Source organism: Molossus molossus, unplaced genomic scaffold (assembly GCF_014108415.1).
Source record: "Molossus molossus isolate mMolMol1 unplaced genomic scaffold, mMolMol1.p scaffold_m16_p_15, whole genome shotgun sequence".
NCBI classification, from domain to species: Eukaryota; Metazoa; Chordata; class Mammalia; order Chiroptera; family Molossidae; genus Molossus; species Molossus molossus.
This window is the reverse complement of record NW_023425350.1, coordinates 31,495,246-31,516,290: the sequence shown is the minus strand read 5'-3', so window position 1 is coordinate 31,516,290 and position 21,045 is coordinate 31,495,246. Positions and strand designations below refer to the sequence as shown.

Genomic DNA, 21,045 nt, shown 5'->3' with positions numbered 1-21,045 from the left:
GTCCAAACACAACTGACCCTTTTAAGCAAAGCTCAAGCATACCCTCCTCCATGAACCCTCCCTCGCCAGTCCAAGCAACGCCAAGTCACCTCCTCCAAAGCACGGTCTCAACACCAGTTTGGCATGTACCCGTTATTATGTTCAGTGTTAGTTAATAATACCTGTATGTGTATATCGTGTGGGCTCTCCGCTCAGGTAGATACAGGTTTTTTGCAGTGTGGTGCTGGTATTGTCCCTGGTGACTTACACAAAATGATACACCTAATAGATGCTCAGTAAATACTTTCAGATGTATCGGTGTTTGTTGGCGAAGTCGAACAGAACACTCGCCATGAACTCTAGCTTCTACGCAAATGTCGGCATATCCATTTTAAGTTCCCATTAAATCAGATGTGTGGACTAAGAGACCACAAGTATTCCTGTTCCTTTTTCCTCTCGGTCTACCAGCTGTTCGCAACGTCCTTTCTGGACGATGAACTGACTGCTTGCAAGGGGAAATAGGAAGGGAACAAAAACTGCAGCACCCAAGAGCGCTAGGGCCCCCTGGAGAGGCGGGTTATGCAAACCCCTGTGAGGGCGATGCTGGACACACACATCGATGAGCTCTGGAGAGAGCCATTTTCAGAGACATGGTGTTTCTTTTTCTTTTTTTTTTTCCTTGCTAGAAGTAAACTGAGACAGAATCTTTGTTGTCACATCCAGCAAACCTGACACTCCTGCAAAGAAGCCCTTTTAGCTCTGACCATGGGCACCTGTCTCCCATCATCTCATACAAACTTGAGTTTCTACTTAGTTCACTTGGCTTTTTCCAGCTTTTGCATCAGAAGCATTGTGCTAATAAGAATACCAGGACTGGCCCTGGCCGGTTCTGCTCAGCGGTTAGAGCATTGGCCTGCAGACCAACGAGTCCTGGGTTTGATTCCGGCCAAGGGCACGCACATACCTCAGTTGTGGTTCATCCCCGGCCCTGGTTGGGGTCGTGCGGGAGGAAACCAGTTGATGTTTATCTCTCTCTCTCCCTCCCTGCCTTTCTCTCCCTCCCTCCCACTCTATCTGAAGAAAAATATCCTCGGGTGAAGATTAAAAAAAAAAAAAATCCAGAACTGAACTCCCTTAGTCTCTTATTCTTCTTCTTCCTGAATTTCTCCATGTTGGCTTCTTACCACCAGGTTCCCTAAACCTAGGATGACAGATGATGCCTGGCGACTGACATTACGCCCATGTAAATATGGGGGAGAGGGCAGGTACTGAGTTCTCTTCTAAATGCTTCATGACAGTAAAGAATCTGTCTCAGTTTACTTCAAGCGAGGAAAAATAACCACGTCTTCTGAAAAGGGCTCTCTAGGGCTCATCGATGTGTGTGTGTGGCCGGCACTGTTATCTCAAGGTGTTTGCACAACCCGCCTCGCCGGGGGGCCCTAGCACTCATGGGTGCTGGCCTTCTGCCTGCGATTTCGATGCCCTGGGTCAATAACTTAGGTCCTGTTCCGACCAATGGGGTGTATAGAGCTGAACAGAGCCACCGGCAGCACAGAATCTCACAGTGAACCAGAAAAAGAGACTTCATTTCTGCAACCCTTGCCAAACAGCTTTGTTGACTGGGAAGGTAGAGAAGAGGCACTTTAAGGAGATGAAAACAATCCACACCTTCCCATTCAAGGGAGAAGGCTCTTCTGAGAGGCACCAGAGAAAAGGCGTGGGCAGCTTCTAAAATGAGAAGGGAAACACACAGCCCTTCAGAAGGTATTTTACGGCAAAATTTAGGAGAAACATTTAGGAGTCGGGACTGTAGAGGCACCCAGAGCTAGACTTGCCTTTCCAGTAAAAGCTCGAGAGGCCTGACACTCGGCCACGAGGGCACTGCCCGCCCACCTCCACCAGGACTTCTTGTCCAGTTAACTGGTTCGGATTTTGTCATAACTTACTTTTTCAAAGACAGCGGCCAAGGATCAGAAGGGCCTTCAAGCAAAATGCTGTGCATACCTTTAGCTCTATTCTCATCTTCCTTTCCTTCTGATTTACTGAAACAACATTTTAGCAAACGGACCTCTTCCTACTGACATTCAGAATGTCACATGGCTAGAGACAGGGCTTGGGTCTATGAAGACAAGCCCAGATGTTTCATGTGATGGGGCATTAACAACATGCCCCGGGCGCTGTGCCGGCACCGTCCCAGACCTTCTTGGCTTGCTCCCTAGGAAGGAATGTGGTTCCCGCTCGTCATCCCTCCATCCTCGTCACAGTGATAGCGAGGCAAAGGTAACACACGGACATCACCTTCATACCAGTTCTGCGGGCAGGTAAGTCTAGTTCCTTGTCTAGAGCTGCCCTGCTCTTCCTCGAGCACATTCCAAAGTCCTCATCCCAAAGTTCACGTCCCCCGGAGAAACGTGACATTTGAGGTGGCGTGGCCCCCTCCTGGGCTCCCACTCCTGGAACGGGAGGAGACGCCCATGTTCCCTGCCTGGCCTCCCTTTCCTTCCTTCGAAGCATGTGCTGTTCTGAGTGCCGTGTCTCAAACCCAGCAGTCCACAAAGAACTCCAGAAGCACCAGGGGCCCGTTACCTTTTTCCTCCTCTGGCCGCTGTTGGTGATTTTGTCGGGTGTGACGCCAAGGTCCGCCAGCACTTTGGCGATCCCTCGGGCGTCCACCCCGCAGTTGGGGGCCACGTTGCTCTCGCAGCGCCGGTGGACATTCATCTTGCACACTGCGGGAGACACAGAGAGGAGAGGTCACCGCGCGCACGGCCGACACGGCCTGGGCTCTGCCGCTGCCCCAGGACTACGTGTTCACTTGCTAGGATTTAGGACATGTGGAAAGGTGTAAGGAGAACAATAAAAATCACCCATCACCCCATCACGCAGAACTAAAGTCATCCATCAGGCTGCCATACACAGACAACTACTGTTTATCAATTAAATAAACATCACATTTCAATCTCCTTTCAGGGAACAGAACACTCTGTAGAAGAGCTCACCTGGTTTATCGTAAGCAACGTTCATTTGGATTGTGAACCCAAAGGGGTCACATGTGTAGTTCATTCTGTCACTCTGCTGAAAGGTGGGAATACTACCCAGAGGAATGCACCCAAATAGAGCCTATGAAGATGCTCATCTGGCCCTGGCCAGTTTGGCTCAGAGGTTAGAGCATTGGCCTGTGGACCAGAGCGTCCCGGGTTCAGTTCCCGCTAAGGGCACTTCGATTGCATTTTGTCCCCAGCCCCATTTGGGGTCGCGTGGGTGGCAACCATTTGATGTATCTGTCTCACATCGATGTTTCTCTCTCTTCCTCCCTCTCTCCCTCCCACTTTATCTGAAGATGAATGCAAAAATGTCCTCGGGTGAGGATAAATAAAAAAAAGATGCTCATCTGAAAATGCGGAGATTGAATGAGGTGCAGTGTCAGTGGAACAAAGGCCATGCTGGGACGTCTTCCCTCGCCCACAGGGCTCAGTTCCCCTTGGGATGGGACATCAAAGGGAAAACAAACTGCTCTGGTGTCCAGTCCAGCGTATAAGGGGCTTGCAAGCAGTCACTCTGTCCCAACAAGTAAAAAGCTGAACAAGCTGAAAAAGGAACAACTCTTCTTGGATTTATCAGAGAAGTAAGGTCCCAGGGCAAAGCGCCACCCCCAAAATGGAAGAGCCGGGCGACTGTAGTGAATCAGAACGGAAATGCCCCAGCACCTCCGTGGGAACCACACAGTGTCGGGGTAGGAAAATCTGAATGGAAATGATCAAATTGCTGTAGTCGCAGAGAGGACAAGTCTGAGGGTCCAAAACTCTAGGCAGACCTGGTCACAGGGGCCCCATACTTGTGTGAGTTGTACTTCTAGGAGTTCGACCAGCTTCTCATAGTGAATATTGGGGGGAAATATTTCCCTGCTTCTGGCAGAAGGAGGGAAAAAGGAACCATTTGAAATACTCCAGGGCACCCTAGAGCCTAAATTATTATCATTTTATCAGATCCTAAATGACCTGGGGAAGAAAAACACCCACCGCCAGCCTGTTTTAGCATCCTGTTCCACGTAAGAGGGCAGAAAAACCCGAACTTACGAACTTCACAGCCAGAGGCGCAGGCTCACTGAAAGACAGATCTAATCACAGGACCGCAGGCCCTCCCCTCCACACCCACCACCACACCACTAAAGGCCTGTTTACTGTGGTTCCTACTAACCAGCACACCAGGCCCAGCTATCAGGAAAAAATTACAAAGCATACTGAAAAAGCAAAAAATGTGGTTTGAAGAGACAGATCAAGTGTCAAAACCAGAACCAGACATGGCAGGGATGCTGGAATGATCAGACTAGCAATTTACTGAAAGAACTACAATTAATACGCTAAGGCTCTGATCAATGAAGTACACAGCAGGTAAGAACAGACGGGCAATGTAGGCAGAGACTGAAATTCTACGAATGAATCGAAAGGAAATGCTAGAGAGCAAGGCACCGGAGCAGATACGAAGAATGTCACTGGTGAGCTCAGTGGTGGGACGGACAGAGCTGAGGGAAGAATGTCTGGACTTGGAGGTATGTCAGTAGGAGCCTCCAAACAGAAAAGAGACAAAAGACTGAAGAAAAGGAACAGAGTGCCTACTAACTGTGGACAACTACAAAAGGTTTAACATATATGTTATGGGAATACTAGAAGGAGAAGAAAGGGGACAAAGGAACAGAAGAAAGAGACAAAGGAACAGAAGAAATATCTGAAGTAAAAATGACTGAGAATGTCCTTGAGTTAATGTCAGACATCAAACCACAGACCCAGGAATTTCAGAGAACACAAAACAGGAAAAATGACAAAAACAAAAACAAAAAACAACACCCAGGCATATCAGATAAGGATGCAGAAAATCAACAATAAAGAAAAACAATCACACCAGACGCAGGAAGGAAATAACACCCTACCTACAGAGGAGCCACAATCACAATGACCCCTGACTTCTGAGAAACCATGCAAGCAAGAAGAGGGTGCAGTGAAATATGTAAAGCACTTAGAGAGAAAACAACATCGAATTTTGTGCCCTGTGAAATTATCTTTCAAAAGGGAAGGAGAAATAAAGACTTTCCCAGATGGAAATGGAGGGAATTCGTAGCCAGTAGATCTGCTCTGCAAGAAATGTTAGAAGAAGTTCTTCAGAGACAAGGAAAACAATGTAGGTCAGAAATTCAGATCTACATCAAGAAAGGAAGAGTATCAAAGAAGGAATAATTGACATTAAAATAAAATCATTTTTTTTCTTGCCTGGCCATTGTGGCTTAGTGAACTGAGCGCTGTCCCGTGGACTGAGAGGTCCCGGTTGGATTCCTGGTCGGAGCACATCTCAGGGTTGCTCCATCCCCAGCGGGGGGCACGTGGGAGGCAGCTGATTGATGTTCTACTCTCACATTGACGTTTCTCTCTCTCTCCCTCTCTCTCCCTCTCTCTCTCTCCCTCTCCCTCTCCCTCCCTTTCTCTCTAAAAAAAAAAATCAATAAAAATGTTTTTTTTATAAAGACTCAAGTATGTTATCTATAAGAAATGCACCTGAATTATAAGACATATACAGATTAAAGTTAAAGGTATGAAGAAAGACCTGCCATGCTAACACTAATTGAAAACAAGCAGGCACAGTTCTATTAATTTCAGAACCAGAGGCTTCAGAGCAAGGAAAGTTATAAGGGATAACAGAGGGTATTACATAATGATAAAGGGACCAATTCTCCAAGATGTTAAATTTTTAATGTATATGCACCTAAAAAGAGATCACCAAAATACAGGAAGAAAAACTAGACAAGAAAAATATGAATTTATTATTATTATTGGAGACTTCAACACCCCTCTATTAGAAATAAACAGATCCAAGAGGCAGAAAATCAGAAAAGACACCATTGAAGTCAGTAGCACCATCAATCAATCAGATATAATTGATTACTATATCTACTGACTACTTCGTCCAACAAGAGCAGAATTCACATTCATCTCAACTTCACATGGAAAATTTACCATGACATCATATTCTGAGCCATAAAACACACCTTAACAAATTTAAAAGAATAGAAATAAAACAATGTTTGTTCTAAGATCAGAGTGGAATTAAATTAGGAATCAGTAACAGAAAAATATTTGAAAAGTCCCCCCCAAATACCTGGAAATTAAATAACATACTGCTAGCCCTGGTTGGCGCATCATCCTGACATGTCAAGTTTCGGATTCAATCCCCAGACAGGGCACATACAAGAATCAATCATCGAATGCTCAAATAAGTGCAACAACAATTTGATGTTTCTTATTTCTCTCTCCTTTATTCTCTCTCTGAAGTCAATATAAAAAAATAACACACTGCTGAATAACACATGGGTCAAGGAGGAAAACTCCAGAGAAATTTTTAAATATTTTGAACTGATTGAAAATAAAAATACAACTTATCATTATTAGCAGGATATAGCAAAAGCATCTTTGAAAGACAGACTCTGGCCCTGGCCGGTTTGGCTCAGTGGTTAGAGCGTCGGCCTGCGGTCCGGAGAGACCCAGGTTCGGTTCCCGCTAAGGGCATGTACTTCGGTTGCAGTTTGTCCCCGGCCCTGGTTGATCGTGCGGGTGGCAGCCACTCGATGTGTCCTTTCACATCGATGTTTCTCTCTCTCTCTCTCTTCCTCTCTCTCCCTCCCACTCTATCTGTACAAAAAATGGAAAAATATCCTCGGGTGAGGATAAAAAAAAAAAAGAAAGACAGAATCTGCCAAAACTCACACAAGAAACAGACAATGTGAAAGGCCCATATCTATCACAGAAACTTAATCAATAATTAATAGCTTTCCAAAACAGATAGCATCAGGTACAGATGGGTTTACTGGTAAATTCTACCAAACATTTAAGAAAGAAATTGTCCCAATTCTCCACAATATATTCTAGAAGATGAAATCAGAGAGAATATTTCCTAATTTTTTATAAGGCCATCATTACCTTCATACCAAAACCAACAAAGACATTACAAGAAAAGACAACAATAGACCAATATCTCTCATTAATTAACATGTAAAAACCCTCAACAAAGTCTTAGCAAATTGAATCCAACAATGTATAAAAAAAATAGACATCATGACCAAATGGGATTTGTCCTAGTTACACAAGGCTAGTTCAACATTTAAAAATCAATTAAACATACTGCATCATACCAACAGGCAAAAGATGAAAATCACATAATCCTATCAATAGATACAGAAAAAAAGCATTTGATAAAATCCAACACCCGTTTATAATAAACTCTCAGCAGCCAAGAAATAGAGGGGAACTTCTACAACTTGAACATCTACGAAAACCTACAACTAACATCATACTTAATGCTGATAAGGAAGTGTTTATCCACAATAGGCAAAGAACTCTTAAAAGTCAACAATAAGAAAATAAACAAGCCAATTAAAAAATAGGCTCAAGACCTGAGCAGAAGCCTCACCGAAGAAAATACAGGTGCCACAAAGCATATAAGATGTACAACATCACGTGTCATTAGGAAATTGCAAATTACAACAACATACCACTACACACCCATTAGAATGGCCAGCATCCCCAAACGGACACCTCCAACGCTGGAGAAGATGTGGAGCAGCAGGAACTCCCTTCAGTGCGGGGGGATGGAAATGGGGCAGCCACTTTGGAAGACAGTTTGGAGTTTCATATAAAACTAATATACTCTCAGCATACAATCCAGCAGTCACACTCCTGGTACTCACCCAAATGAGCTGAAAACGTATTTCCACACAAAAACCCGCGCATGGGTGTTTACAGCAGTTCTATTCGTAATTGCCCAAACTTGTAAGCAACCTCGATGTCCTTCAGGAGGGGAATAGGTAAATAAACTAGGGTACATTTATACAATGGAATATTACTCCGCACTAAATATAACTCAGCCATTAAACCATGAAAAGACGAGAGAACTTTAAATGCATATTACTAAGTGAAAGAAACCAATGTATATTATATATTCTATGATTCCAATCATATGACATTCTGGAAAAGTACATCTATGGAGACAATAAACAGGTCAGTGATTGCTGGGGGTTGGAGGACAGACAGGCAGAGCACAGAAGATTTCCAGGGCAGTGAAGCTACTCTGTGTAATACTGGGATGATGGATGCATGTCGTCATACATTGTCCAAACCCACAGAATGTACACCACCAGGAGTGACCCCTAATGTAAACTCAGTGACAATGAAGTGTCGGTGTAGGTTCACCAGCTGTAACAACTGCACCATTCTAGTGGGGAGCATGGGGGGGCTGTGTGTGGGGGGCTGGGAGTATAATAGGAAATTTCTATGCCTTCCCTTCAATTTTGCTGTGAATCTAAAACGGCTCTAAAATTAGTCCGTCGCGCACACACGCTTCTGGAATGAACCAGACCTGCTGGCGTGCACAGCCTGGTCACCGACCTGGAGGGAGGCCCAGCTCAGATACGCCTCCAGGCCCCCAACCCAGGCCTGAAGACTTCAACTGAGCCCTGGAGCATGGCACCTACAGACCACAGGCGGAGGTGTGGGCGCGGGGGTGCGCTGGAAGGGGCTCTCTCAGAGAATATAGACGCACAAGGAGGCGCCGACTCCATTACTGAGTGTTATTGATGATTCTGAAACTCCAGGCCCATCATGCACTGCGGGCAACAGCACTGTCCCGACTTCTCTGTCCTACTGCCCTTAGCAACAGCTACTCTCTGACACTCAGTTCACTTCGCCAGCACCTGCTCACCTCATGAATGTCCTATTCTTTTTTTCCATTAAGCAACAGAAAGGAGGGAATTGAGATGCTGTCTTAAGAGGGCAGCTTCTGTACATAATTTAACCACTGGCGCCCTCTGGTGTTGAAAATCTGGACCTTTCCATCCTAACAAAACAACTTGGGTTGTCAGGTCAGCAAAATAAAAATGGTCTTTGAAGACTTCGATTTTTATTTTAAAAAAACTGTCATTTCGCCCTGGCCGGTTTTGCTCAGCGGTTAGAGCATCCGCCTGCGGTCCGGGGAGACCTGGGTTCGGTTCCCGCTAAGGGCATGTGCCTCGGTTGCAGTTTGTCCCCGGCCCTGGTTGGTTGTACGGGTGGCAGCCACTCGATGTGTCCCTTTCACATCAATGTTTCCCTCTCTCTCTCTCTTCCTCTCTCTCCCACTCTGTCTGTACAAAAAATGGAAAAATGTCCTCGGATGAGGATTAAAAAACAAACAAACAAAAAAAAAAAACTGTCATTTCCCTGGACGAGCTGTGTCATTGTCTTAATATGTAAAAAGAATCCCAATGACATGTCCGTTAAAATGGACGACGTGAAACTGATTTTGAAAGTGCTTTTTAAAAGTCTAGAAACAAGAGAGCCAGTGGTCTGGGGATGGGGACCTGGAGCTAATCCAGGCAGCTACAGTGGGGCTTCTGGAAGCAGGAGGGTGACACCCGGAGGCTGCAGACCAGTAGAAGAAGTGGGTGGGCCGCTGGAACCGAAGGAAACCTGAGCTTCACTGACAGCAATGTGGGCGGAACAGACCATCTCGGTTCCCAGCCTCTCACCCATCACTGTTGCTGGGCTGCCACGCACAGCCCTAGGCTGTCCGGAGGCGTCTCTTTCCAGGCTGCCTCTTACTGTCCATTTTCAGCTGATTTTGCAGGGATGAACTGCGCTGGCAAGAAACAGAGCCACCTGGCTCGGCTCTTTGGAAAGGAGGATCCCTGTTCTACCACCACCCAATTTGTTAACACACATTCGCTGAGCTCACACTGTGTGCTGGGTGGTGGGCAGGACAGTCAGGGGCTCGGGCACACCGGCCTGCACCTTGGTTTCCACATTCCCACCCTTCTCACAGCTAAGATCAAAGCTAGGATTGCAATGAGGAGGGTCGGGCTGCGGGGAAGTCTTCCACAGCACGCAGACAAGGTCTGGGAAGGACAGGCCACGCCTGAGGAGAGGGGCAGTCGTGCGCCTGCAGAGATGTCTTAGGTTAGGGCGAGGTGGCCCTTCAGGGTGAGCCAGGGCAAGGGTTTGACTTCACAACAGGTTAGAGTCAGCCATGCCATTCTTGGAGACAGAGGACAGACCGTTGTGGCCAGGAAAGTGTGTACGTGTGTACGTGTGTAAGGGAAGTTGGCAGAAGGACTGAGTGAAGAAGATGAGAAAGGGAGGGTCGAGAGGCAGCTCCACAGGGTCACACTGGGCATTGAGTGCCACCAGACAGGGATCCGGAGTCCTGATCACACTGAAAATATCCTTCAAAGCGTCCCAGAGACGATGACTGGCCAGCTGCCTGCTCCCCAGCACGCACTGCTCAGATAAAACACTGACTAAACCTGCCGCTGGCCTGCCGTGCATGAGGGGTCACCGAGTCTTGATTTACTTTTCTTAGACCCGGGCAAGAGGGGCCCCGCTGGGCTCTTCTGCTCATGACCCTCCACAGGTGAGACATCTATAGGGGCAACAAGACTTGAAGTTGAGAAAGGACTAAAAGAGAGGAGTAAGTGCAAGGGACCTGGGGACAGTGACACTGCTCTGTGTGAGATGTTACAAAGGTGGAAACACACCGCTATACATTTGTCAAAACACACTGAGTGCGCAAGGATGGTGAGCCCTAGGCAAACTATGAACATTGGATGGTTACAACGTGTCAATGTAGGTTCAGGGATTGGCATAGATGTAGCACTGTGGGGATGTAGCACTGTGGGGATGTAGCACTATGGGGATGTAGCCCTGTGGTGGGGTCTTGCCCTGTGGGGATGCAGCTCTGTGGGGGGGATGCAGCACTGTGGTGGGGATGCAGCCCTGTGGTGGGGATGCAGCCCTGTGGGGGGGATGCAGCCCTGTGGGGGGGATGCAGCCCTGTGGGGGGGATGCAGCACTGTGGGGGGATGCAGCCCTGTGGTGGGGATGCAGCAGCCCTGTGGTGGGGATGCAGCCCTGTGGTGGGGATGCAGCCCTGTGGTGGGGATGCAGCCCTGTGGTCGGGATGCAGCCCTGTGGTCGGGATGCAGCCCTGTGGTGGGGATGCAGCTCTGTGGTGGGGATGCAGCCCTGTGGTGGGGATGTAGCTCTGTGGTCGGGATGTAGCTCTGTGGTGGGGATGCAGCCCTGTGGTGGGGATGCAGCTCTGTGGTGGGGATGCAGCCCTGTGGTGGGGATGTAGCCCTGTGGTGGGGATGCAGCCCTGTGGTGGGGATGTAGCTCTGTGGTCGGGATGTAGCTCTGTGGTGGGGATGCAGCCCTGTGGTGGGGATGCAGCTCTGTGGTGGGGATGCAGCCCTGTGGTGGGGATGTAGCCCTGTGGGGGGGATGCAGCTCTGTGGTGGGGATGCAGCCCTGTGGTGGGGATGTAGCCCTGTGGTGGGGATGCAGCCCTGTGGTGGGGATGCAGCTCTGTGGTGGGGATGCAGCACTGTGGTGGGGATGTAGCCCTGTGGTCGGGATGCAGCTCTGTGGTGGGGATGCAGCCCTGTGGTGGGGATGCAGCCCTGTGGTGGGGATGCAGCTCTGTGGTGGGGATGCAGCCCTGTGGTGGGGATGCAGCTCTGTGGTGGGATGCAGCTCTGTGGTGGGGATGCAGCTCTGTGGTGGGGATGCAGCCCTGTGGTGGGGATGCAGCCCTGTGGTGGGGATGCAGCCCTGTGGTGGGGATGCAGCTCTGTGGTGGGGATGCAGCCCTGTGGTGGGGATGCAGCTCTGTGGTGGGATGCAGCTCTGTGGTGGGGATGCAGCTCTGTGGTGGGGATGCAGCCCTGTGGTGGGGATGCAGCCCTGTGGTGGGGATGCAGCTCTGTGGTGGGATGCAGCTCTGTGGTGGGGATGCAGCTCTGTGGTGGGATGCAGCTCTGTGGTGGGGATGCAGCCCTGTGGTGGGGATGCAGCCCTGTGGTGGGGATGCAGCTCTGTGGTGGGGATGCAGCTCTGTGGTGGGGATGCAGCTCTGGGGTGGGATGCAGCTCTGTGGTGGGGATGCAGCCCTGTGGTGGGGATGCAGCCCTGTGGTGGGGATGCAGCTCTGTGGTGGGGATGCAGCTCTGTGGTGGGATGCAGCTCTGTGGTGGGGATGCAGCTCTGTGGTGGGGATGCAGCACTGTGGTGGGGATGCAGCTCTGTGGTGGGGATGTAGCCCTGTGGTGGGGATGCAGCCCTGTGGTGGGGATGCAGCTCTGTGGTGGGGATGCAGCCCTGTGGTGGGGATGCAGCCCTGTGGTGGGGATGCAGCTCTGTGGTGGGATGCAGCTCTGTGGTGGGGATGCAGCTCTGTGGTGGGATGCAGCTCTGTGGTGGGGATGCAGCCCTGTGGTGGGGATGCAGCCCTGTGGTGGGGATGCAGCTCTGTGGTGGGGATGCAGCTCTGTGGTGGGGATGCAGCTCTGTGGTGGGATGCAGCTCTGTGGTGGGGATGCAGCCCTGTGGTGGGGATGCAGCCCTGTGGTGGGGATGCAGCTCTGTGGTGGGGATGCAGCTCTGTGGTGGGATGCAGCTCTGTGGTGGGGATGCAGCACTGTGGTGGGGATGCAGCTCTGTGGTGGGGATGTAGCACTGTGGTGGGGATGCAGCTCTGTGGTGGGGATGCAGCACTGTGGTGGGGATGCAGCTCTGTGGTGGGGATGCAGCCCTGTGGTGGGGATGCAGCTCTGTGGTGGGGATGCAGCCCTGTGGTGGGGATGCAGCCCTGTGGTGGGGATGCAGCCCTGTGGTGGGGATGCAGCTCTGTGGTGGGGATGCAGCTCTGTGGTGGGATGCAGCTCTGTGGTGGGGATGCAGCTCTGTGGTGGGGATGCAGCACTGTGGTGGGGATGCAGCTCTGTGGTGGGGATGTAGCACTGTGGTGGGGATGTAGCACTGTGGTGGGGATGTAGCACTGTGGTGGGGATGTTACACTGTGCGGATGTTGCACTGTGGTGGGGGATGTTGACGACGGGGAGGTCAGTGTATGTGAAGACAGGACAATCTGCAAAATCTCTGCACCTTCTGCTGTGAACCTAAAACTGCTGTGAAGACCAGAGTGTACTGAGGCGAGGGGCAGAGTGGGAGGGTCACAGGAGCAGGCAAAGAGCAAGGGGAAATAGCCAGATCAGGGTAGCAGAACACGAGGGAAGATCTGTGAACTTTTGCTGGGGCCCTAAACTCTGAATAGCTTTTGCCTTCCTGTCCCCACATGGCCGGACGTCCTCACCCTCCCCTGTGCTCGGTCGACAGGCCCCTGTCTAGGCAGCCTCCGTCTCCCACTCTGTCCTTGAGCAGGCTGAGAGTATTTCCTGCCAAACCGCTGAAGACACCGTCTCGGAACCCTGTTTTCTTCCTGGGTCATCGAGGGACCACAACCGAGCAGCCATGTCCGGGTGTCTGGGTTGCTTTCTTAAAATATCAATATTTATGCGATGATGATATCATCATTTGATTTCCCTAGGTAGATCAATAATTAATATATTTACTAAAACCCAGACATGGCCTCATCTGAGTTCCATCCAAAGCAGGCTCCGTGCTCCCCAGCAACTCTATTCAACTCTCCAAAAATTCAGCACGCCTCTGCTGAAAATATTCACAATTCCTGCTCCGTTACTTTCTTACTCTTCCTTTGTTTTAATGCCATTTCATGTCTAACAGGACTCTGGAAGGCTCTGTTTCCTTCAGGGTTGGTGCTAGAACACTAGAAAGGGAGACTGAGTGTCTGGGAGCCCGCACAGGACATCGACGGCCAACAGTCGGCTCTTCCTCCTGTCCTCGGTCAGATCGCCCTCGGTTCCCACCGTGGCCATCTCCAGCCTCCACCCCCCTCCTCACGCCTTCTTCTCACCTCAACTTCAAAAAGGATTTATTTCAGAAAAGAGGGGACCTCTCATCACAATGCCCTCAACGGAGGAAGAACGTCAATGATCACTTTGCCCCTCGCCTCCTCCTGGGCTCCTATCCCGGACACAGCAAAGGGATCTGTACCCAGGATGCCTCTGAGGCTTTCCCTCCATCTGTGGGGAGGGCCCCCATCTTCCCCTCAAACCCCCACCCCTTACCCCTGCAGTATCAATAGTCCCCTCTCCCTCCTGGCTCATAATCTCTCCCTTTCCATTGTCTTTCTCCTAGTTACATATGACATTCTGAACACACTACACCATCCAGCCTCTATTCAGCCTCTGCATTTGGGCTTCTGTCTCCACCCTCCCACCAAGACAGATCCTACTGAAGTCACTAGTGACCTCTTTGTTGATAAATCCAACCCCATGTTTCACTTTTTATCTTAAATAACCGCTCGGAAGCCCTTGGCACTGCCCATTGCTTCCTTCTTGATTTTTAAAATACTCTCTACTCGCCCTGGCCGGTTTGGCTCAGCGGTTAGAGCGTCAGCCTGTGGTCCAGAGAGACCCGGGTTCGGTTCCCGCTAAGGGCACGTGCCTCGGTTGCAGTTTGTCCCCGGCCCTGGTTGATCATGTGGGTGGCAGCCACTCGATGTGTCCCTTTCACGTCGATGTTTCTTTCTCTCTCTCTCTCCCTCCCACTTTATCTGAACAAAAAATGGAAAAATGTCCTTGGGTGAGAATAAAAAATAAAATAATAAAATAAAAAAAATAAAATTCTCTCTACTCTCTTGGCCTCCACAATGCCATTTCTCCATACTTCCCTCCGCCTCTGAGGTCTTTCCTTATTGCTTTTGCAGGCTCATCCTTAGATGCTGGCAACCCAAGGTTGCCAAGGTGCTAGCTTCTCTTTTCACACCCAAGGGACTTCTCCTGGGGATGGCCTCTACTCTATAGCTTTAACTGCTTCTCAGACATCGATAAATCCCAAATCGAAATGCTCAGTCCACACCTCTCCCCTGAATTTCAGTGAGAATGTCCAGAACTTGGACAGCTCCATGTGAACTTCCCACAGGCCTGTCTAGGTAACATGTCCCCAATTCAACTCCACCATGCTTGCCTCCAGCCCCATGGCCTCTCCTGCACTCCAGGTCTCGGCAAATGGTACCCGTCCTCCGAGCTAGACCTGGCCACCGCATCCCGTCAATCCCTGCTCAGAATCCTTAGTCATTCGCCTCCTCTGTATTCCCACTGCCTATTTCCAATCCCGACAATTTTCCACTGGGATTCTTTCAACGACCAATTTGTTCATGGCCTGGGTTTTCCTTCTTATACTTTACCTGTTTTTCTAACTTTTCCACAATGGGAATGTATTAACACTATATTCAATACAAATAATAAAATACTGTTTTTAAAGAATGGCCATGCCATATTCCTAATAGTTCATGGTTGTCCAACTCTGTGAGTGGACTGGACCAGCTTGTGAAACTGGACACTCTATTCAGGCCCCTGGAGTATGTTCCCACCGTCCCAGATAACACACTATTCCCCACGTCACTTGGCACACCCATCTGAGCAGAAGACAATTCAGGGTGGGTCAGCAGGAAACAGGAAGGAGCCCCAGACTCAAGAGGCAAAGGTCAAACAAACCCTACTTGTGCCTAACAAGCTGGGCGACATGATCAAGTCACTTAGTCTCTGAGCCTCAGTTCCCTCACCAGGGCAGGGGGACACTATCACCCACATCATGAGTCTATGAGGCATCAATAAAATGTCTTATGTGAGTGTTCTAGCCCGGCTCCTTCCAAGAAAGAGAAGGCTCTGAACCGTAGATTGTAACTGCTTATTTCAGTGCCTAAATGAAAAAAACATTTGTTCTCTTCTGCTCCAAAGAATCTTTTCCTTAAATTATCTCTGTGCTTTTATCGACTCGTCTTGTCTCCCCAGCTTGTTAACTATCTTAAAAGAGGAGGTCATGCCTTCCTCCCACAGTCCCTCGTGGAGTTTCCTCGGCTGGCGTCTGCACAGACTGTTTAACAAATGGGGGCTTAACAGAAGCTCAGTCCTCCCGCCAAACCTGGGACTTGCTTTTGAGGCTCTGAGAATAGACAGATTTTTAAAAAGAAGAGACAACAAGGTGCAGGGGGGACAGAGATAGGGCATGGAGCTCCTTACCTTTGCACTGCAGACCCTGCCGCAAGAGGCCCCACAGCAGGGACCCACAGTGGTCGCAGAAGGTGGGGACCTTGTAGTTGTGGATACTGAACTTGTGGGGCATGTTGACGCTGAACCGCTGGGAGCCCACCTGCAGGGATGGCAAAACACAGGGTCAGGGCCAAGCTCCTGTGCACCCCGGAGGGCTAATTGCTGGACCTTCTACAGAACTTCTTTCCAGAAATCACGGTCACTGCGGGTGGAAGGCCCTAACGTGGCTCCGAAAGCTGCCCTGAGAAAGGAGATGAAGAAAGCCTCCCTCCTGCCCCAGGGCCTTTGCTCATGATGCCCTCAACCCCTTTTCTGCCACTCTGTCTGGCCTGCTCCCCCATGCAGTCCCCTCCAGGACTCTGGGCCTCAACCCCTCAGGGCACACAGCACACGCACTTTGGCCCGAGGAGGTGTTTCGTGTGTTTGCAGGACTGCTTGTGCATGGAAGCCTTGCTGAGGCAGTCATTTGGTGGACATGGAATTCTCTAAACACCCTGAAAACCCAGTCCAGCTGTGGAACCTGCGGGCTGTCGGTTAGGACACAGTAATTGTGGTGAAGACGGCTAGTACAGGGTGGACACTAAGGGTGCTAAGGTGTCACAGGCCAGCACCACCAGCTCAGTAACCTCACCACCACGCTACAGCGCAGGCACCACAGTTAGTCCGAGTGCACGGTGAGGAAGTCAGGATGTGGGAGATTAAGAAATGTGCCCACACGCTGATGAGGGGCAGAGCCACGATTCGAGGCCCATGCATCTAAATTCAGAGCCCAGGCCCTTGAACCACTATGCTGTCACTAGCCGATTATTTAAAAGGAGTGAAGAGACGGTGGCAGGGTGACGGGAGGGGCGGGGAAGAGGAGTCCAGGCGTCTGTAGGCCTGGGTCTGCCACGAGCCACCAATGAGGTCTCAGGTCAGTTTTCTGACTTCTTACAGCTTCAGATTCCTTATCTGGCAAATGATGACAGTACCCCTATCCCACCTAATGGCACAGGTTGTGGGGTCGAGGAGACCCCGGGGTGGAAGAAGTGGGGACCGGTATGTGTTCCACAGAGCTGGGGGTCATCAGCGTGGTCTGCCTCTGCATCTTCGTGCCCCCCCCCCCCCCGAGCTGCTCTCACTTGGTCTCTAGTGCAGCAGCCACAGGAACCCGGCCCCTCTCTACCTGGGCAGGGGACCATCACTGGAGACCCCCACAGACCTGCTGCTCTGGGAGCCGGGAAGTGAAAAGCAGCAGAGAAGCTGTCCTCGGCTCCCTGCTGGCTGGGCATGAAAGGCCGAGGGGGACTGAGGGGGTGAGAGCGGAACGCCGACATGGACATGGGTGTCGATGGGGACTTGAACACAAACACAAAGACAGGTTGCATGCACCCTCGAGTGACACACTCGAGGTCACTCGACTTCATAATGAGTTCCCTGTGACCCAGTGACAAGGAATGGCCAACCCATCCATTGGACCAGAATTTTACTGACCCCTGCTTGAGACGGAGGGGCTACCAACTAGGGTCTCGCCCCAGGATGAGATTCCCAGATGTACTGACAACGAGAGTGATTAGCCCTCCTCAGACCCGCAGCTTAGGGGCGCCTGGTGGTGAATACAGTCACTGCAACTCTGCGTCCGCCCGCTCGGCACAGGCCCTCGGAGCCCATGGAGCCCACGGAGCCCACGGAGCCCACCGTCTTCCCGCAAATGCGCACGATGCAGTGGACCTACACCGGGAACAGACTTGTGGTGTCGCCAGAGTGGCCTCCAGGGGACGTGGATGGCAGACGAAGGCGAAGGGGGAGTCCCAGGTGACGAGGGAGCTCAGTGTGGGGCGGGAGAGCTGTGCGCCCCTCGGCTGTGCCCACTGAGGACTCTAAGGCACCAGGGAATGGTGAGGGGAGGAGGACGGAGCACACAGGAGCACGGCAGAATCCGAGCGACTGCGAAACAGACACAAGGCCGCACGCGTGTGCACACACCACTCCGCCTGAGGGGGCTCGGAAACAGAGGGGCGACTGACACCAACAGAGAGGACACAGGGAGGACCAAAAGGGCAGAAAGACAGAACTGAACAATTCAAGAGAGAAGGAAAGAAAGGACAGAAAGTGACAGAGAGCACTCCATGGTCAGGGCATCTGGAAAGTAGAGGGAGGGTATGAGTCGTAAGTGCACGAGCGCACACATGCACACACACACACACACACACACACACACACACACGGCAGGGTGAGTGAACTGGCCAAGTGCTCACGGAGCAGAAGTCCCAAGGAGCCTGTTGGCACAGCGCCTTGCATAGGAAGACATTAGACACTGGTCCTTAGAGCGACGTGTTTGGGGCGTGTATGTATCTGTGAGGTGTGTGTGCACGTACATAACACTGCAGGTGGATGCATGAAAGAATAAACTCAAAGGTGGTCCCCAGCAGTGGTGCACCCAGCAGAGAGCACATCCAGCGCCCCGATGGCCCAGGGAGACACCGGCACTAAGAGACTGGCCTCGGGAGCACCGGACGAGCTCAGAAACGCAAAGCCTCCTTCCCCAATCCCTGGCCATTTCTCTCCCTTGGGACACACGCCATGTGTGCGAACACAGCTCACTAGCAACTTCTTTTCACTGCTCAATATGCCAGGAAAGACCAAAGAACTGTGTTCTGTGCAGTTCAGCCCTCCAACCTACATGTCGGGGGCGCCTGCAGGACTCTTCCCGTGAAGGGGGCCTGAAAGAGCCCGAGAAACCCGCAGAGGCTCACAGCTGACGAAGCCTGAGCGGTCAGGGGCAGGAATCCTCTTCCTTCATTTCCGTGGCACAGGGCACACCGGGAGTGCTCACTGCATGCTCAGCGGAAGGTCCGGGGGAAGGAATAGAGCTGGACAGCAAGCAAGCCATCTGTTTCTTTCATTTATTTGGAAAAGTAATAAGGGTGACAACATACTTTGGGTCATGATCCTAGACAGGAGTGAGGAGACTCAGATGGTGGTGACCTGTCATGTCACCCCTGACAGCAGAAACCCTGCAAAGAACTTCGGTGTTCTGGGCTGTGAGCCCACAGGGAAGGCTCAGTCTCAGGGTTGTTCCTTACTGCCTTCCAGAGACGGGGGGAAAGCAAAAGGAGGTGAACATGGAAAATGCTTTGGATGGCAAGCTGTCATCTGGTCGGATTATTTTAAGAAGCAGATCAGTCTCTGAAAGTCACTCTTTTTGGAAGCCAAATCACAAATCCACCTGATTATAAGCCTATCCAGGGATGCTGTCTCTGATACCCCCCGCCCCCTGCAATTCTAACAATCTATAATTCTGCAGTATTTATTTCACCGAGAATTTAAACATGGCTTCGACATCAACCACTGTGAATGCAGATGATGCCGATACTGACCATCACCCCCTTCTCTCCAACAGCCAGTCAGGAGAAAGCTAGCTTTGCCATGGAATTTTTCTTGCTTCTTTACCCTTAGCAATGGCCCAGTAGTCAATCTGACGCTAGTTTGTAAGATCAGGAGACAACAGTGCAGCGGTTGAGGGCTCAGGCTCTGGAATGGACCACTTGGCCTCCCTCTGCTTGTGGAATGACGATGACAATAACATCAGTCACATTAGGGTTGTTATGGGGTTCAGTGAGATGTGATAAAGTGCTTACATCGGGGCATATAAGTACCCCGTGAATGTCGGCTATTGTTACCTCGGAGGTGATTTCCACCTCCTGAGAATGTCTTGGGTTTGCTAATCCCACTCCATTCCCCCATCACCTCATAAAGATAAGGTTCCTGCTTCTACGTCGTGTCTCTCTCATTGTCCATGAGCGGTGTGGAGGCACTGACACGTCAGCGAGCTGCTGCACTGTTCTGGTGAGATAATGGCGTGAAGGCTACGCATTTCCTTGTGGGCTCTAGCTCTGGGATCACACGGCCCCGGCACAGTGCCCGCAGACGTAAGCCGGACTCCGAGCCACGCTCCTCCTGTGGACCGGCCTCACACCGGAAGGCTGTGGACGGCTCCCTGGAGTTCTGACCAGCACGAGGGAGAACGCAATGGGATCTCAGAGAGAGAAGCATGCCTTCTCGGGACCACAGAGGAGGTAGTGAGGGCAGCCGCGGCAGTAAAGAAAGCCCAGAGCTCCGCGGTGGAAATATTTACCTCGTCGGGCGTTTCCTGTTTCTTCAACCCAGCGCACTTCGTGATGATGAGCTCGTGGCATCGCTTGTGGACCACGCACGTGCACACTGCAAACGGCAAGAACGGGGCTGAGGATGAGTGGGGACGAGGCTCCACGGGGCTCCGGCAGGCCACGGCGAAGGGACCGGGGAGCCGTGCCCCGCCCGGGTCTTCACGCAGCTCCCACGGGAAGCCCTGTGCAGCCGTTTCAAAGCCCTCTGCCCGCAGAGCCAAGCCGTGCTCTGGAGAAGAGTGAACCGGCTCCACCCAGAGGCACCGCAGTTCACTCTGGTTCCAGAACTGACCAGGTTTCTTGCTTCTGTAGGCTAAAGTCAGGGACAGTTTCCCCTCCACGAAGCACTACCAAGGGCGTGGGAACCAACCACCTGTGCTCCACTCGGGACCGTGTCCGAGCTGGCCGGGGTGGCAGGGAGGACCCAGCGGGGAAGGCATGCTTTGTGGACAGACGTTCTGCACCTTTCCATCTGACTGTGCCCGTCCATGCCAAACCTAAACATTTCCATCTAACTGACTCACTCCGCAAGAAGTGGCCCGAGCTCTGTCCTCAGTGTCGGGGAGCAGCGTGGGCGGCGAGGGGATGGAGAGGTCAGCAACTGTTTGCACACACAGCACCATCCACGGAACCCACTCGAGTCCCAGGGCTGAGACCCCAGCGGACCAGTGGCTCCGTGAGGAGATGGAATGATCTCCCAGGTCACACCACAGAGAAGTCTCCACTCAACCACATCACTGATCTACCCTCCAGTTCTGGACAACTTAACCTTGCATTTGCAGTCAATTAACTGCAAACAGGAGCTTCAGTAACTTTCAGTGAGTTTTAAATGTGGAACAGCTAATGATTCCACAGTCGAGACAAAACAGAGAAGCGGCAAGGACCACGGGTGGTACCGAGTCAAACAAGCGGCGAGGGAGCTTCCCCAGG

The 21,045-nt window shown here is 51.2% G+C and overlaps 1 protein-coding gene across 3 annotated transcripts in view; it reads right to left on the bottom strand.

The window, feature by feature from the left end:
• PRKCE (protein kinase C epsilon) overlaps positions 1-21,045 on the bottom strand; it is a 483,491-nt gene that overhangs the window by 154,743 nt on the left and 307,703 nt on the right. For 2 of the 3 annotated variants that reach the window (XM_036262554.1, XM_036262556.1), the window contains 4 exons: positions 20,085-20,170; positions 15,938-16,067; positions 2,566-2,708; positions 1,648-1,707 (listed from right to left, as the gene is read on the bottom strand). In XM_036262554.1, the coding sequence (XP_036118447.1) occupies positions 1,648-1,707; positions 2,566-2,708; positions 15,938-16,067; positions 20,085-20,170 (419 nt within the window). The remainder of the gene's footprint in view (positions 1-1,647; positions 1,708-2,565; positions 2,709-15,937; positions 16,068-20,084; positions 20,171-21,045) is intronic. The other variant, XM_036262555.1, reaches the window with a different exon arrangement.